The sequence below is a fragment of the Rattus norvegicus genome, chromosome 10 (assembly GCF_036323735.1).
Source record: "Rattus norvegicus strain BN/NHsdMcwi chromosome 10, GRCr8, whole genome shotgun sequence".
NCBI lineage: Eukaryota > Metazoa > Chordata > Mammalia > Rodentia > Muridae > Rattus > Rattus norvegicus.
In genome coordinates, this window is record NC_086028.1 from 14,488,048 (window position 1) to 14,502,567 (window position 14,520).

The 14,520-nt window shown below is 45.7% G+C and overlaps 1 protein-coding gene across 5 annotated transcripts in view; it reads right to left on the reverse strand.

The window, feature by feature from the left end:
* Nucleotides 1–244: 244 nt before the first annotated feature.
* Cramp1 (cramped chromatin regulator homolog 1) overlaps nucleotides 245–14,520 on the reverse strand; it is a 48,553-nt gene continuing 34,277 nt past the window's right edge. Inside the window, exons 12-21 of one of the 5 annotated variants that reach the window (XM_063268565.1) lie at nucleotides 14,164–14,345; nucleotides 14,000–14,074; nucleotides 12,420–12,501; nucleotides 11,284–11,388; nucleotides 10,862–11,034; nucleotides 10,153–10,218; nucleotides 9,495–9,729; nucleotides 8,476–8,640; nucleotides 7,119–7,264; nucleotides 245–3,818 (exon numbers count right to left, since the gene is read on the reverse strand). In XM_063268565.1, the coding sequence (XP_063124635.1) occupies nucleotides 3,654–3,818; nucleotides 7,119–7,264; nucleotides 8,476–8,640; nucleotides 9,495–9,729; nucleotides 10,153–10,218; nucleotides 10,862–11,034; nucleotides 11,284–11,388; nucleotides 12,420–12,501; nucleotides 14,000–14,074; nucleotides 14,164–14,345 (1,394 nt within the window). In that variant the 3' untranslated portion in view covers nucleotides 245–3,653. Of the gene's footprint in view, nucleotides 3,819–7,118; nucleotides 7,265–8,475; nucleotides 8,641–9,494; nucleotides 9,730–10,152; nucleotides 10,219–10,855; nucleotides 11,035–11,283; nucleotides 11,389–12,419; nucleotides 12,502–13,999; nucleotides 14,075–14,163; nucleotides 14,346–14,520 lie in introns of all 5 variants that reach the window. The other 4 variants (XM_063268566.1, XM_017597599.3, XM_017597600.3 and 1 more) reach the window with 4 other exon arrangements.

Here is a 14,520-nt window from a genome sequence, read left to right on the forward strand (position 1 = left end):
CCTTCAGGAGAAAGCAAGGGTTCAGGGAAGTGCACAACATACCCATAACAGAAGCAGCGAATTCTGTAATGACGTCCACCTCTCCGCACTCAACGGTCACTCAGCCATCATTCTCTGAGGCCCACCTGTCTACGCACCCTCACACCCTGGGCACCTACGGGCCTTAAGGCTCATCTCACTACACTGTGCCAGATCTGAATACCCTAAGCACACTGGCTGTAAAAGCAGGCACAAAATACAGTCGTTAGATGAAGTATTAGTATGTATTTATGCACAATAAAAACATTTACAAGCCGAACTGGAAATTTTAGCCGAAGTTTAACAGTTTTTGTTTATTAAATAACCAAAACACCTTTTATTCCCAAAAAATTGGTAAAGAATAAATAATGTAATTTACAATATGGTACAAAAAATAACCAGAAGGACAGGCATTCTGCTTTATACATACATTGTATATTTATAGTCTATAAAACAAATTCACATCTCAAGCCGGAAACCTCAGATGATATGGCTTAACGATTATCAAAGCAAACAGCACTGAGTTCTGCCTGCCGGGGGCACCCGCAGCCAGTGATCTAACTAACCAGTAAGGGTCTGGCTGTGCAGTGCTTCCAAAACTGGACTGACCTCACAGGCTAGCCTCTGGGAAAGGTATACTGTGGGTTTCGTTCCTTTTTTAAGGTTTTTTTTTTTCTTTTTAAAATTAAGACAAAGTACAGTATTTCCTCATGAATGCATCTGGGAGATTTGTTTTAAAAGTACATAAAACAATTTCCTTCTAAACTTGTTTTGACCATTTTTAATAATGTGGTCTGGTTAAAAATGCTATTAAACTGAATGACACCTCCCCTAGCAGAGGCTATGACAAGGAATGAAAAAGAAGAGGGTAGGAAAAAGTTGACCATGATGAAATGTCCCAAGTTCCACTCCCTGACAAGTACTATGCCTGACAGGACATATGGACTTCGGCTCGCCTGAGTGTCTATCTTCTCTAGGACACAGTCCATGCCAAGCACCAGATACAAGTTCCCAATCTTTTGAAAAGATGAATCAACATGTCTAAGAAACATTAGTATTAGCAAAAAAAAAAATCTTCTCAAAGACCAACCAAATATATGTCACACTAAGTTCCCATGAGGAAAGGAAGCCCGAGTGAACATGGATATCAAAACTGTCGGAAAGGACGAGAAGGAAGATGTAGATCCTAGGAGGCTTCCTTGCTGGTTTTGTTTGGTTTCTTTTTTTCAAAATTCCAACCTTTAGCAGTTTCCAGGTTTCATGTATAGATATTTGATTAGGCTGGGGGAAGTTACATCCACTGATTCTCTGCTACAAATGCCACCACCATCTGTCCTTTAATATGGCGACAATGAGCAAACAAATATGGCTGGCTGTTAAAGAAGCAGTGGAATCTTCTGGAATCCTGTCAGCTTCCTTAGAGTAAAGCACCAGTCCATTCGATGGATACCTTGCTTGCTACTGGGCGACAAGGGCTGAGGTCTCTGTTCCTCAAAGCAGTCTCAACTCCCTTTAGACGGCACAGACTATTATATGCCTCACAGCATTCACTGGCTGATGGGAACCAACTACCTAACATGCTCAGTTACCAGGATTCTACAAGCACCCATGCTTATTCATGTTGTGGGAGAGAATATCTGAAACAAAGGAGGGGCAGCTAGCAGCGGTCTAAGCTGAGCCTGGTCTCCTCACCAGTCTACAGTCCCAAGATCTAAATGCCTTCAGCTAAGTAAGGCATTGCTGAAAGCACACAACTGGGTGAAGAGACACACTGGCTACTTTACCATAGTCTTAACGGCACCATATGCTACTGCTCTCCTCATCCAACAGTTTGACCTTTAGCAGATGTAGGGGTCGACATGCCAGCATCTGGGGCAGATCCTTTCCAGTACAAGAGGCAGGAAGATCCTGGGAGGTGACGGAATTTACTGTCAAGAGCCCCTGTACTCGTTTCTGGAGTACAGCCTGCATTGTAGAGTTTGTAGTAGCCAGTGAAACAACTGGATCAGGTGTCCCAAAAGGGACATTTCCATCCCTTTCTTCATTGCAGAAGGAGAGAAGTAAGGGTCTGGGCTGGTCTTAAGTACTACTGTTCGAGGAAGGAGACTAGAAGAGGTGGAAGGCAGGGGTTGGGGATTTAGCTCAGTGGTAGAGCGCTTGCCTAGCAAGCGCAAGGCCCTGGGTTCGGTCCCCAGCTCTGGAAAAAAAAAAAAAAAAAAGAAGAAAAAAAAAAGAGGTGGAAGGCAGAGGTGGCAGTTTTAGGAGTTATACAGGGCCTGGCAAGCTAGGTATGGTCATACATGACTTTTAGCCCAGCACTCAGGAGGCAGAGACAAATGGATCTCCAGCCCATCCTGGTCTACAAATCAAGTTATAGGATAGCCAGGGTTACACAGAGAAACCCTGTCTCAGGGAAAAAAAAAAAGGGGGGGGGGGGAGTCAGCCCTGGCTACTATGTGGAGAGTGAGCTAGTGCAGGGGTCACCTGTTCACCAAGAACTACAGTCATGGCTATCTGACGTCCTAGGTACAGCAGGAGTGACCATGTTGCAAGGACCTACTAAAGGGCAAGGAAGGGTTGTGGAACTCTTTTTGGCATCACTCTAGGCACAATGGCCCAATCATGACAATTGTGACCGCCGCTGGACTCCATAAAAGAGCTGCTAAAAATCAACAAGCTGTGAGCTCTTCCTACACCCTGACATCTAAACCCTGCTTGGGTCCCAGAACAGGAAGAGAAACAGCCCTCAGATACCAGCAATAACACATGAAAAATTTAAGCACGCATAAAATCTGAAGACATAGAGGTGCATTTGGGGGTGGGGGTAGGGGTCAGGCCAGTAGAGAGGAATGGTATCTTAGATCACTTAGAAAGAACTAGGACTAAGCACAGGTTGAGAGCAGAGCCACCTACATAGAGGACTCTTACTATTCCTTGTCCGTCTCCCAATTCTTTAACTGCAAGGAAACCATTCCCAACCAGCTTTACAACCTCCTCCTCCTTATGCCAGGAAGAACCAAACCTCTGGATGGTTTGAGTAGGAAGCACTAGGTGAGGGTTAGTAATCTTGGGAAGATAACATTAGCAACATGACTCTGGGACCCTTCTCTGCTTCATGGTCAAGGCATCCAGGAAGTGTCTTAGGTTCAAGATACAACCAGAAAAGAAGACTGGTCTATACTCATTGTCCCTTGCAACATCACTGCAGACAGAACAGCCAAGTGGAAAAAAGGATATCAGAAAGAAAGCAGCAGTGGCTGTGGCCTCCCTTCAAATAGGATAACAGCTCCAAAGACAAAATGAACATTAGGCATGTTTCTTGCAAGGAGGAGCCCCTCTGGAAGGCTCAACACACAGACATACAGTCAGGATGGCACACAGGCTACAAGACTACAAGGGCTGCAACACCCAAAGGACTTCTGAGGTCTACCCTTCTCAGGCCAGCTTGCCCTGGCCTCTGTGGATGGTACAACCTCTGCTTGCATGTGGACATTGTTATGCTGCTAGAGGTGCTCCTGTTCACTGTCTTCTCAGGATTCTGGACTTGACTTTCTCTCTGATGCAGACAGGTTTCATGTGGTCTGCTCCATAGACCTCCCTTGTGGATTCCAGGATGCCTGTGTCACGAAGCACAGTCACTGAGAGAGGTCACCAACAGGATTACCACCTCCTCCACCATCAAAAAGAACCTCCCGGCGGCCAGGCTCAGTGATGGACAATTCTTGGGCCAGGTCATTAAACCGAGATATGTAGTCAATGCTGTTCTCATTCATCATGCACACCAACTGGGAATCCACCACCTATAGGACAGAAGGGACAAGAAGACATTAGTCCCCACTAGAAGCTCTTGACTCCCAGAGCAGAATGTAAGTGGAAGGAAGGAGCCTATTGACCTATGAGGAATTTTGGAAACCTTTGTGGTCTAACCACATGGACTTTCTGCAAGTATATATTGTGCACACGATCCTACGAAAGCCTCTAAGAACATGAACACCTAGATGCTGAGACTATAGAAGCAGCCATTCCATGAGGAACACTCAAGGAGATTACAATCCACAGAAAGGCCAACAGTGACAAGAGAAGGCAGAAATCAAAGCAAGCAGAGAACAGTTAATGAGGGTCTCTAAAGCATCAGGGCCTCACACGTGTGGGTACAAGTCCATGAACACACAAGGAGAGAACATTCCATCAAAAGACACAGCAAATGCAAAGGCTCTGAGAAGGCACAATGTAGCTGCCCCAGAAACACTAGAAAAGCATAGGCTCAGCACAGTGAGCGATGTAGAGAGAGAACTACAGCAAGGGACACAGGAATCTGGAAGGGCGTTATCCTGTGGAGCTGCCATGGTTTACCATGTCTCTCCATCAGAGTGGAGGACTCATGAGGACAGGACTTTTGTTCTGTCCACATAGTGATTGTACTGACACTTGCATGAGACTTTCTTAGTGAGCTACATAACATGAATGAATATGGCAAGAACTTAATTTCAAAATTCATACTGGGGGTTTGGGGATTTAGCTCAGTGGTAGAGCGCTTGCCTAGCAAGTGAAAAGCCCTGGGTTCGGTCCCCAGCTCCGGGAAAAAAAAAATTCATACTGGAAACTTTAAACAAATCAAAATTTTCTTAAAAAATGAGGGCTAGCAAGATGGCACCGTGTGTTACAGTACTTGCTGTCAAGCCTGATGACCTGTGTTTGATCCTTGGATCTACCACCTTTGAAGTTGAAGCAGGCAGAAGTATTGTGAGTTCAAGACGAGCCATGTCCTATCTGTGTATTCATCTCCTTCTCCCTAGAGACTACACTCATCACTTTCACTCCCTGTCAGAATACTGTACTCATAAATGATTGCTGGAAGATGAGGGCCCTTTCCAAAGTTCCTCTTTGCAGAGTTCTTAGGAAGACATGTCAGATGTCTTTCTACAGGTGAATGTGTGTCTCCTTCACCTGTGAAGTATTTAGCACTGCCCACTGTTCTGAATGCCACATCCCCAGTGCTGACTGGGGAGTCAGGCTGGCTGGAGACTAAGCATTTCTGACCTCCAGGCTTCAGCAGTGCCCATCTCATAGGAACCAGGGACTCACAGCATCCATGATAACTGGGAAGAAAAGAACAGTCTTCTGTGTGAAACATTTAGCACTACAAGGAGCCCTATTGAGTGAGTAAAGAATCCATAGTGAATGGCCCTGAGAAATACCAAAGATTGTACAAGAGAGGGCTCCGGAGAGATGGCTCAGTGAGTAAAGTACTTTCCGTGTAGGCATGAGGACTTGAGTTTGCATCCCTAGTACCCGTAGAAAAGCAAAGACTAACATCTGTAATTCCAGCTATGGGGTCACAGACAGGAAGATCCCTGGAGTTCTTTGGCCATCAGCTTCCTGTCTAAAATGTAAATAAAGTAGCAGGCTAGTAGGATGGTCAGTGGGTGAAGGTGCTTACTATAAAATCAGACAACCCAAGTTCAATCCCTGGGTCCCACAGAGTAGAGAGAACCAGTTTTCATAAGTTGTCCTCAGATCTAACTCCTCACTACCACCACACCACACAAGGACAGAGTATATATAATTAGATGAAATTTTAAAAGTGAGATGAAGCACAATTAAGGAGAATTTGTAGAATTTTGGCCTCCACACACATGTGAACACACAGCCCAAACATATAAAGATGACGTGAGAAGATTCACAGTCTTGCTGCATCTACTTTTTAAACAATAGATTTATTTATTTAAGTGTCTGTCTGTGTGCATACACCTGTGGCAGTTGTCAACCATCACTCCACACCCATTCCTTTGAGGCAGGATTTCTTCCTGGTCCTGGGGCTTACTATTTTTTAGGCTGGGCTATTAGTCAAGAAGTGAGCCTCCTGCTCAAGCTTTCCTGCACCTACAACTGGTGACAGGCATAGGCCGGATGGGCAGGTTATCACATGGGTGCTGAGATCCAAATGCCTGTTGTCACACGATATCACAGTAGAGGTTCTTAAAATTACCTGGCCATCTCTTCAACCCCCCTCTATTCTAACATTGTTTTGAAATGGCCAAGCATTTCAACTCAGAACTCATTGAAGTATTCTACAATTCCACAGTCTCAAAATCCACATTAGAAAACTGAGAAACGAATGTATTTTTTTGTAAAAAAAAAAAATAAAAAATAAAAAAATTAAAAAAGATTGTAGTTTATATTGTTTGATTTTTGTTTTTCTAAGACAGGTTCTCATTCTATATCCTAGGTTGACCTTAAACCCACAGCTATTCTCCTACTCAGGTTTCCCAAGTTAACGCTGGGACTACAGGTTAATGCTACCATGCCTCAAGGAAATATTGTTTCCACCTGTACTTTTTCTCAAGTGTCTGGCTATAAAACTCCTGGAATAATTACCAAGGCCTTGATATCCAGGGAACCAACTTGGGAAATGCTATTTAAGGATCTTTCTCATATGCTTATGAATTTTGATCAAATCTCTCTCTCATGATGCCTACAGTTCTGTACTCAGCACCATAGCTGCGATCACTCCTCCCACCAATACTGGAACTGCAATTATAACTGGTCGGGCACATTCAGACAACGTGAGGACCTCTGGATGACTGTATGGATGGACAACCTAGTTCATGGAAAATTACACATAGAAAACAGAGAGAACTCTACTACAAAACCTGTTCCCAAGTTCCACGAGGTCATGGCCACAGTACATCACAGGGAAATGTACCCTAATAGCCTTCTGCAGCCAGGGCAGGAAAGGTGATAAAGTAACATCTTACAACTCAAAATGGCAGGATACGTTACAGATCAGGTAACTGAGTCAACCCGAGGTCACAGAGCAAGGGAAGGACACAAAGGCGTTCTGCTTGCCTTTGGTGACATGGCTCTCCACCTTGACCCAGGCTTCCCACATTGAGAACCCTACAAAGGACACCTGGTACTTAAGAGTTTGCTGTGGGCCATCAGTTGCCCACGTGCTGCCAGATCTCTGTGAGATGAAAGACCTGTGACATACCAGTCTCAATGAGCATTTCGTAAGACCCGCAGGACCTGGGAAGGACCCCACAGCCTCCAGAATGGGGTGGAGATTTAACAGTTCAGGACTATGGCACTGCACTTACTTCTGCAACATCAGCCAGAGACCTAGACACAAATGAGTCCCTTGAATTTCCATCCAACAAGCTAGGGCCAAGCAAAGATGTGCCACTGTTGGCCCCAACAGTAGTTGGTAGCATCTTTCTGCTCTTCTCTGGAGATATGAAGCTGGCTGTGGAAAGAACGTAAGTCAGGCATGAGTGTCCAAGTACCCCAGTCAGACCCCTCTAGGTCCCCACCTTCACACTTGTGTCAAGGGCTACCGATGGCATTACGCTGTGACAGGTTTTGTCATCTGTGTTAGGGTACACTCATCTTTATCATTCTCCAAGGGCCACAGGTGCTGTGCTCCTCCTCTATTGTATTCTCTATGGCAGACCCTCACTGACAGGCATTAAGTTTGATTCTGACTTCATAGACTGCAGGTGACACATTTCAGCTCATGTTTTCACTGTTTCTTATGACAGCAAAACTTGGGGTGTTGAGTCTGATTCACTGAACTCTTCCACCAGGCACAGTACTATAATCAAGAATGATCAACTTTGGAATTATCAGGGTAAAATCCTGGTCCTGACAACTGTAAAAGCGAAGCGTAGCCACCCATTCTCAATACCACCAAAGAACAAGTGAAAAAGCAGAGAAAAGAGATCAAGTCACTGTAGCACCATGGGGAAGAACAAAATAAACAGGTTCAATGACTCTATCCCCCAAACTCATGTTAAGGGTATCAACAGGTTTGGGTTTAACTATGGGACAGATGTATGTATGAATAATAATAAGCAGTCTTGGCCAACGTGTGGTCCTATCCATTGCTGACCCATCGCTGCTTCCATTGTACTTTATCCTACAAAGTGATTTAGTAAGGTGTAATAACAGAATGGAATCTCTTCCTGGGGGAAGAAAGAACACCACAAGCCAGCTGCAACTCACTTCAGGGTATCTCACTGAATATATAAAGAAACTGGGAACATAAAGAAGGTCTGGTCTCTTTGTCTGTGCAAGAATTCTCTGTAGGGGTTGGGGATTTAGCTCAGTGGTAGAGCGCTTGCCTAGGAAGTGCAAGGCCCTGGGTTTGGTCCCCAGCTCCGAAAAAAAAAAAAAAAAAAGAACAAAAAAAAAGAGTTCTCTGTAAGAAGAGTTTGGGAAGGCTAAACAGACTGGAGAAGGCATTGAGAATCACATGACTGGCTTGAATGTTCTGTCTGTACTGGGCTGTGGGCTCTATAAGCATGCTGACATCCAGTGAACTATGAACTGAAAATCTGTGCATTCTCCTATATGTAAATGTTCAGTTAACTCAGAAATAATATTGAGAAGCAAGCAAACGTGCTGAGGTCTGGTCTGACTCCACCTTGGAATGAAGAGTCTTCCAGAAACACTCACCAAACAAGCTGCTGAGCGAAGAATCCGTAGAGTCACTGGGGTACCACTGGGGGTCATGAGTGGGAGAGGCAATCCAGTTGGGCTGGGGGCTGCTGGATGGGGAGGGAAGACTCTTGGAACTGTCACTGCCGTTCAGTTTTGCTGGAGAAAGAGGAACTCCTTCACCTGTCAACCAACAACCAAGGTCAGAGATGCTTCCGAAAACTAACAGGAAAGCAGCAGGGGGCAGAGGCTGAGTGTTAATGAACCCAGGAAACAAAGGAGGCACTAGGCCCACACCAAAGGATAGCAACTGTCTTCAAAAAAAAAGGATCACAGAGCCTTCAGGGCAACTTTATGCTCTAGGAATGCAGAACACAGCAGGCAGGGTCAGGCAGGCACTGTGCCCACAGTACTATGCCAATAACCCTCACGGTGTTTGCACCAGTCCTATGGGAAACAGGCTACTGATTCTATCCTGTGGGGTACACACAGTTCCCAGTCTACAACTGAGAAAAGCATGGTTCAAACCAGTCAGCAATCTATCAAGCTCAAGGGCTAAGAGGCTGTAAATTCATGTCTGCCTGAAGCATGTCTGAATCATGTCAGCAGACAAAATAGCTGTGCCACTGCTAGCAGGAACACTGTCACAGAATGACTGAGAGCAGGACATCGGTGACTCTGTGCAACTAATTCCTAAGCACTACCTGACACATGTAAGTCAGCTTCCAGATGCACAACTAGAAAGCTGATCCCCAAGCTTCAAAGAGCCTTCAAAACCATCCCATTCTTACCTCAAGGTCAGGAACAACTCAACCAGACCACTAGTGGCCCCAGTGACCAGTTACTGCTCCTGCCAGAGCCAGGCAGAGCACCTTGTAGTGGCAGACATTCAAAGCTAAAAACTGACAGTTACACTGGGACTTTACCAGCAAGGCTGGAAAATAATCAAGCAGATGAGGTCTGCTCTTTGGAGGTCTAGCTGCACCATCCTAGGGAGAACCTGGGTCTAGAAGGCCTCTAAGGCCAACTGTACTTACTGTACTGTCCAGAGCTGATGGCAATTTCAATGATGGAGTCGCTGATCTGTGTGGCAGGTTCTCCCTGGGAGAGAACATCCTCAGGTGGGCCAGGGAGGGAAATGTCCAGAAGTGCAGAAACATTGGGTGGGGAGAGACGGGTGCTGGAGCCCTCTGATGAGGGTACAGGTATGGACAGGCCATTGTGGAGATTAGCCTTAGACAGCTCAGGTAAGGTCAGAACAGATGATCCCTGCTAGGAAACAAATATTATTCAGACACAAGATACACACCAGCACTTGTAACAGTGAGTACAACACCCTGCTCTAGCTCAGCAGCTGCAGGAAATGCAGTGATCCGCCATTCTCCCAAGAGAGGAGCACACTCAGGAAATATTCACAAGAAAGTTAAGCCAAGGTAGGGTGACCTTATTCCCATTGTCAGCATCTAGTGCAGAATAACGCTCCAAAAGCCACCAGCTGATTACTTCCCGCTCCCGAGCCCAGAAAACCCAGTCTTTAACCCATGGGCTTTAGCAAAGGAAGCTGGAGCAGGGACAACATAGTCTGTTCATTCATGAAGCAATAGCAACACACAAGGGAGGGGGAAGACAACAATGCTGGAGAGCATGGTCCATGCACTCAGGAAGAGGGCGCTGAAGCCCCAGAATGTACTCTACCTGGAAGTCGTCTGTCATTGGCTCCTGTTCTGGTCTTGAAACACCGATAAATGGGTCATTCGTGCCCTGGAACAACAAGAAGACCTCTGAGTGGTCCACCCTGAGCTGGAAAAACAGCTACAGTAATTATCTGCTATGCATCAAACAAAAACTGTTCTCAGTTACCCCCTGTCCCTACAAACAGGTGCAGAGATGGATTGTGCTGTAGGCTGGAAATGGTGAGGAACAATCTCATATTGTTGGCCCTGCACTTATTAACAAGCTGACCACATAATCTCAGACCTCCATGGGGTCTACCCCACACAGCATCAACTCAACAGGCGAAAAAAATCAAAGCATTTGGAGATTCACGAAAAAGAGTAGTCAAGGCCTTATAAACTGTTTTCCACAGAGATATACCAAGCACTTAGTACCTGCTAAGTGGGGCCCACGGGCTGATGTCAACCTACAGGGTTGAAATTCAAAGCTACACCTTCATGAATGTTTTAGCAATGGATTCTTTAGCATCACACAGCAAACATGTCTCTTCACCCCTCCTACTCTGTGCTCCGGGGTAGGTGTTCAAACCTTGGTTTCTCTGTTCCGTGTTTCCTCTAACCATCAAGGCCTCCAAAGGTGCAACAGGCTTCAGTATGACCCAAGCCTATGACCTCACTCCAGAAGCTACTGGTTAACACCAAATAGCCCTTGTGAATGTTCTCACCCTTACAGCTGTAACAGGGTCTCTGTTCTGGTGTGGTCCAGTGTCACCCTGCCCCGAGATGGCAGTGGCTGCTTGTTCTGAAGACAGTGGAGAGACGCCAGATGAACCATCAGGATCTAAAACTGGCAAGGGACTTCCAGGGATGATGCCAGCGCTTTGAGCTGCTAAGTCGATGGCACCTAGCAACAGGAGTGACAGATCAAACCTCTTTCCATAACACTCCACTCCATGATGTATGCCCAGAGAGATTGGGACAGCTTCTCCCTCACACCTCTTTTCAGTGAAGAGCCAAGGAATTTGATATACTCTTAGCAAAGCAGTAAGATATTATGCCTTGGAGAAGAAGAGAATATTACAAAGATGTATGTCAAAAAAAGCAACTAAGGAACCTCACATAGTGGTTATCACTGTGCACATTTTACACTTACTGGGCAGGTGACTGGTGGCCTGAGATGGGAGGACCTTGGGCACTATCGGTCGAGACAGAGCTGCTTTGGTCAGAGAAGACTGGATGGGCCGGAACCAGCCTCTCCCTGTGAGTGGAAGACAAATGCAACCATATGAACCGGTTTGTCCATGCCCTACTGTGCACAATGAACTATGGAGGGTTTTCTTCGCAGACATAGCTAGAATCATAGCAAGCCACCCCACACTCCAGACACTGGCTGACTCGGGGAGTGAGAGATCTAATCACACAGGCTTCCACATGATGGCTCACAGCTACGGGGTAACTGCAGCTTTAGGGAGTCCAACATGCTTCTCAGGCCTGTGTAGGTCAGACAAGCATATGCTGTGCAGACAGACACACAGGTAAAACATCCATACACAAAATAAATACAACTAAAGAATAAAAGAAATAAATCACGAAGGGACAAGAGATGGCTCGGTGGTTAAGAGTACTTGCTGCTTTTGAAAGGGACCCAGGTTTGTTTCCTAGCACCATCTAGTGACTCACAAGCACCTCTAACTGCAGGAGGTCTGACATCTGTTCTGGTCCTCATGGGCTTTTGGTGCCATACAGGCACTTACACATGCACATAAAAATTGTATAAGGGCTGAAGACAGGCCAGCATCACAGCAGTGCTCTGCTGCCTACAGCCCAGAATCTTAAGTAAAAAAAGATTAGATTAATCAAGGTATATCAACAAATATGTGTACTCACTGAAGAACACTTTGAGACTTGCTTCAAAGCACCACGACACCCACTAACGTAAGTAAAAAATGTGAGTACTCCACCAACAGTTACTTCCTAAGTGTCGACCATGGCTCTACAGGCAGAAAGCCAAAAAAACCACTCCCCTGAACTGAGCTCACTGGTGCTGCCACCAAAGACAACAGAGTACAATTCTAAAGAAAGGGACACTCCAGCCAGTGGCAGAATCTTGCCCATAGTAGCAGCTAAATGCAGCATAGGGGGCAGAGTGTATAATCAGTATATGCTGAAAGAACGAACAGAGGCATGCTGGATACGTCACACACAGAGTCATGGAAACCCACAGTGAGGCACATTCAGGTAATACTCAGAAAGCTATCCCAGGGAGGGGGGTGGGGTGTCTGGCCTTACCAGCTATAGGAGAGTTAGACAGGATGGAGAAGGAGCACACATTGTGGGACTGGTTTTCAGAAGGTCTAGGGAGCAGTGTCCTCTGTGAGAAAAAAAAAAATATCAGTAGTAAAGATGATAAGAAGACATCACTGTCAGCCAGGCAGTGGTGGCGCACAACTTTAACCCCAGCACTTGGGAGGCAGTCAGGTGAATCTCTGTGAGTTTGAACTGGTTCTAGGACAGCCAAGGAAGGATACAGACAGACAGACAGACAGACACACAGACACACAGACAGACACACAGACACACAGACACAGACACAGACACAGACACACACACACACACACTCTCTCTCTCTCTCTCTCACACACTCACACTATGGATATTTTAAATAATACAGACAGGCTGGGGTTGAGATGGTCCAGGGAGGAAGCTCTTGCTATGCATGCGTAAGACAGGAACTCAGATCCCCCAGGTCCCACACGCATTTCAGGTAGTCATGGAAACCCACCTTTAACTCCAGATTGCAGGAAGCAGAGATAGGAGAGATCCCTGAGCAAGTTAGATAACTAGACTAGCCGTCATGTGAGGTCTGAGTTTGTGAGAAGCACTGCCTCAATTTCTAAGGTAGGGAGCATTAAGGAAGACATCTGGTATTAACCTCTGGGCTCCACATGTATAGACCTGCACATACACTGTGCCACCACACACACACTAACATAAAACAGAACACATTGGGTTTAGACCATGGGGTTGGTTTAATAATCAGACTCTGAATTCAGCAACACTAGAGCCTGTATCAAGTCAGATTTTCCCACTTCCAGGACAAAGGATAAGAGATAGCTATTTTCTTTTTAATTTTAAAATTATGTTTACTTATTTAGTGTGTAGACACCCCAGGACATAAATATAGAGGTTAAAGACCAACTTTTACAAGCTGGATTTTTTTCTTTTAGCACATGGGTCCTGCAGGTAGAACTGAAATTGTAAGACTTGGGTCAAGTACTTTTCTCTACTGAGCTACCTCACCAGACCTAGAGAAAAGGGTTTCTAAGGGACTGAATAAAGGAAATTGGTTTATTCGTGTCTTCCAAAAATTGCCCACATTCACAAATTCCTGTGGCTATGTTTTACAGCTCACTTCCCTTACCTCTGGTGATGCTGCTGTCTTCTTCCTTGAGTACCATGTATACCCCGTGTCTGCCAAGGTTTGCAGATCAGTGGGTTCTCCTACGACTGACTGCAGTTCTAAAAACCCTTACTTCTGCCAGCCCAAACTCTAGCCTCATTGTTTAAGCCTAAGCTTTAACAGATCTGGGAGACAGAACCCCAAGCTCGGACACTCTTGGGAACCAGAACCACACCCATGTCTGTAAAGAAGTTTCAGTGCTGTCAAAGTCTATATTTATACAGATACCTTTACAATTTCTGTTCTTAGTTTTATTTTTCCTATTAATAAGAAAGGACAGGAAGTTCCTCTATATCACCCTGAAATCAAAGACATGTAAGAAAACAGTATCTCTTGGCCCGTTCAGCAGCTAGAGTACAGGCCTGATAGACACAATGCAGCCACACAGACTCAAGCAATGTTCCCTTACCTGAACCACCAGCGGCTTTCGTAAGTGCCGTTTCCGTAGTTTCTTGGGCTTTGGTGAGAAAAAGTCTGACTGTATCTAAGAGAGAAGGAACATGAGCCCAGGAAACAGAAAGTCTATCTGAATAGCATACCATACCCACCCCACCTAGCACTCCCAGCACTCACACTGATGGAGTCCAAGTGCTGCCTAAAAGTTAGCTCCGCCTCCTTACTGGGAGAGAAGAGCTTTCCATGTCGACTATTTGGTGGCAAAGTCGTTGGGACAGCAAAGAGGCCACCATCTGAGTCACTGCTTCCGGTGCTGGAGGGGCCAGCCACCAAAAGAGGCCTTGGGGGATTTCTCAAACCTGGAACAGAAAGGAGAATTATGTGTTGATACTTACCTATATCCCCTCCAGGGCAAAGGCAACCCCACTAGGAAGTAAGCCAAGAAATAAATCTGACACCTTTCAACTGCACATACTTTATCTCTGACTCCTGGCCCCACTTTACAGGGACTGCAGGCCTCTTGAGTAAAAACAC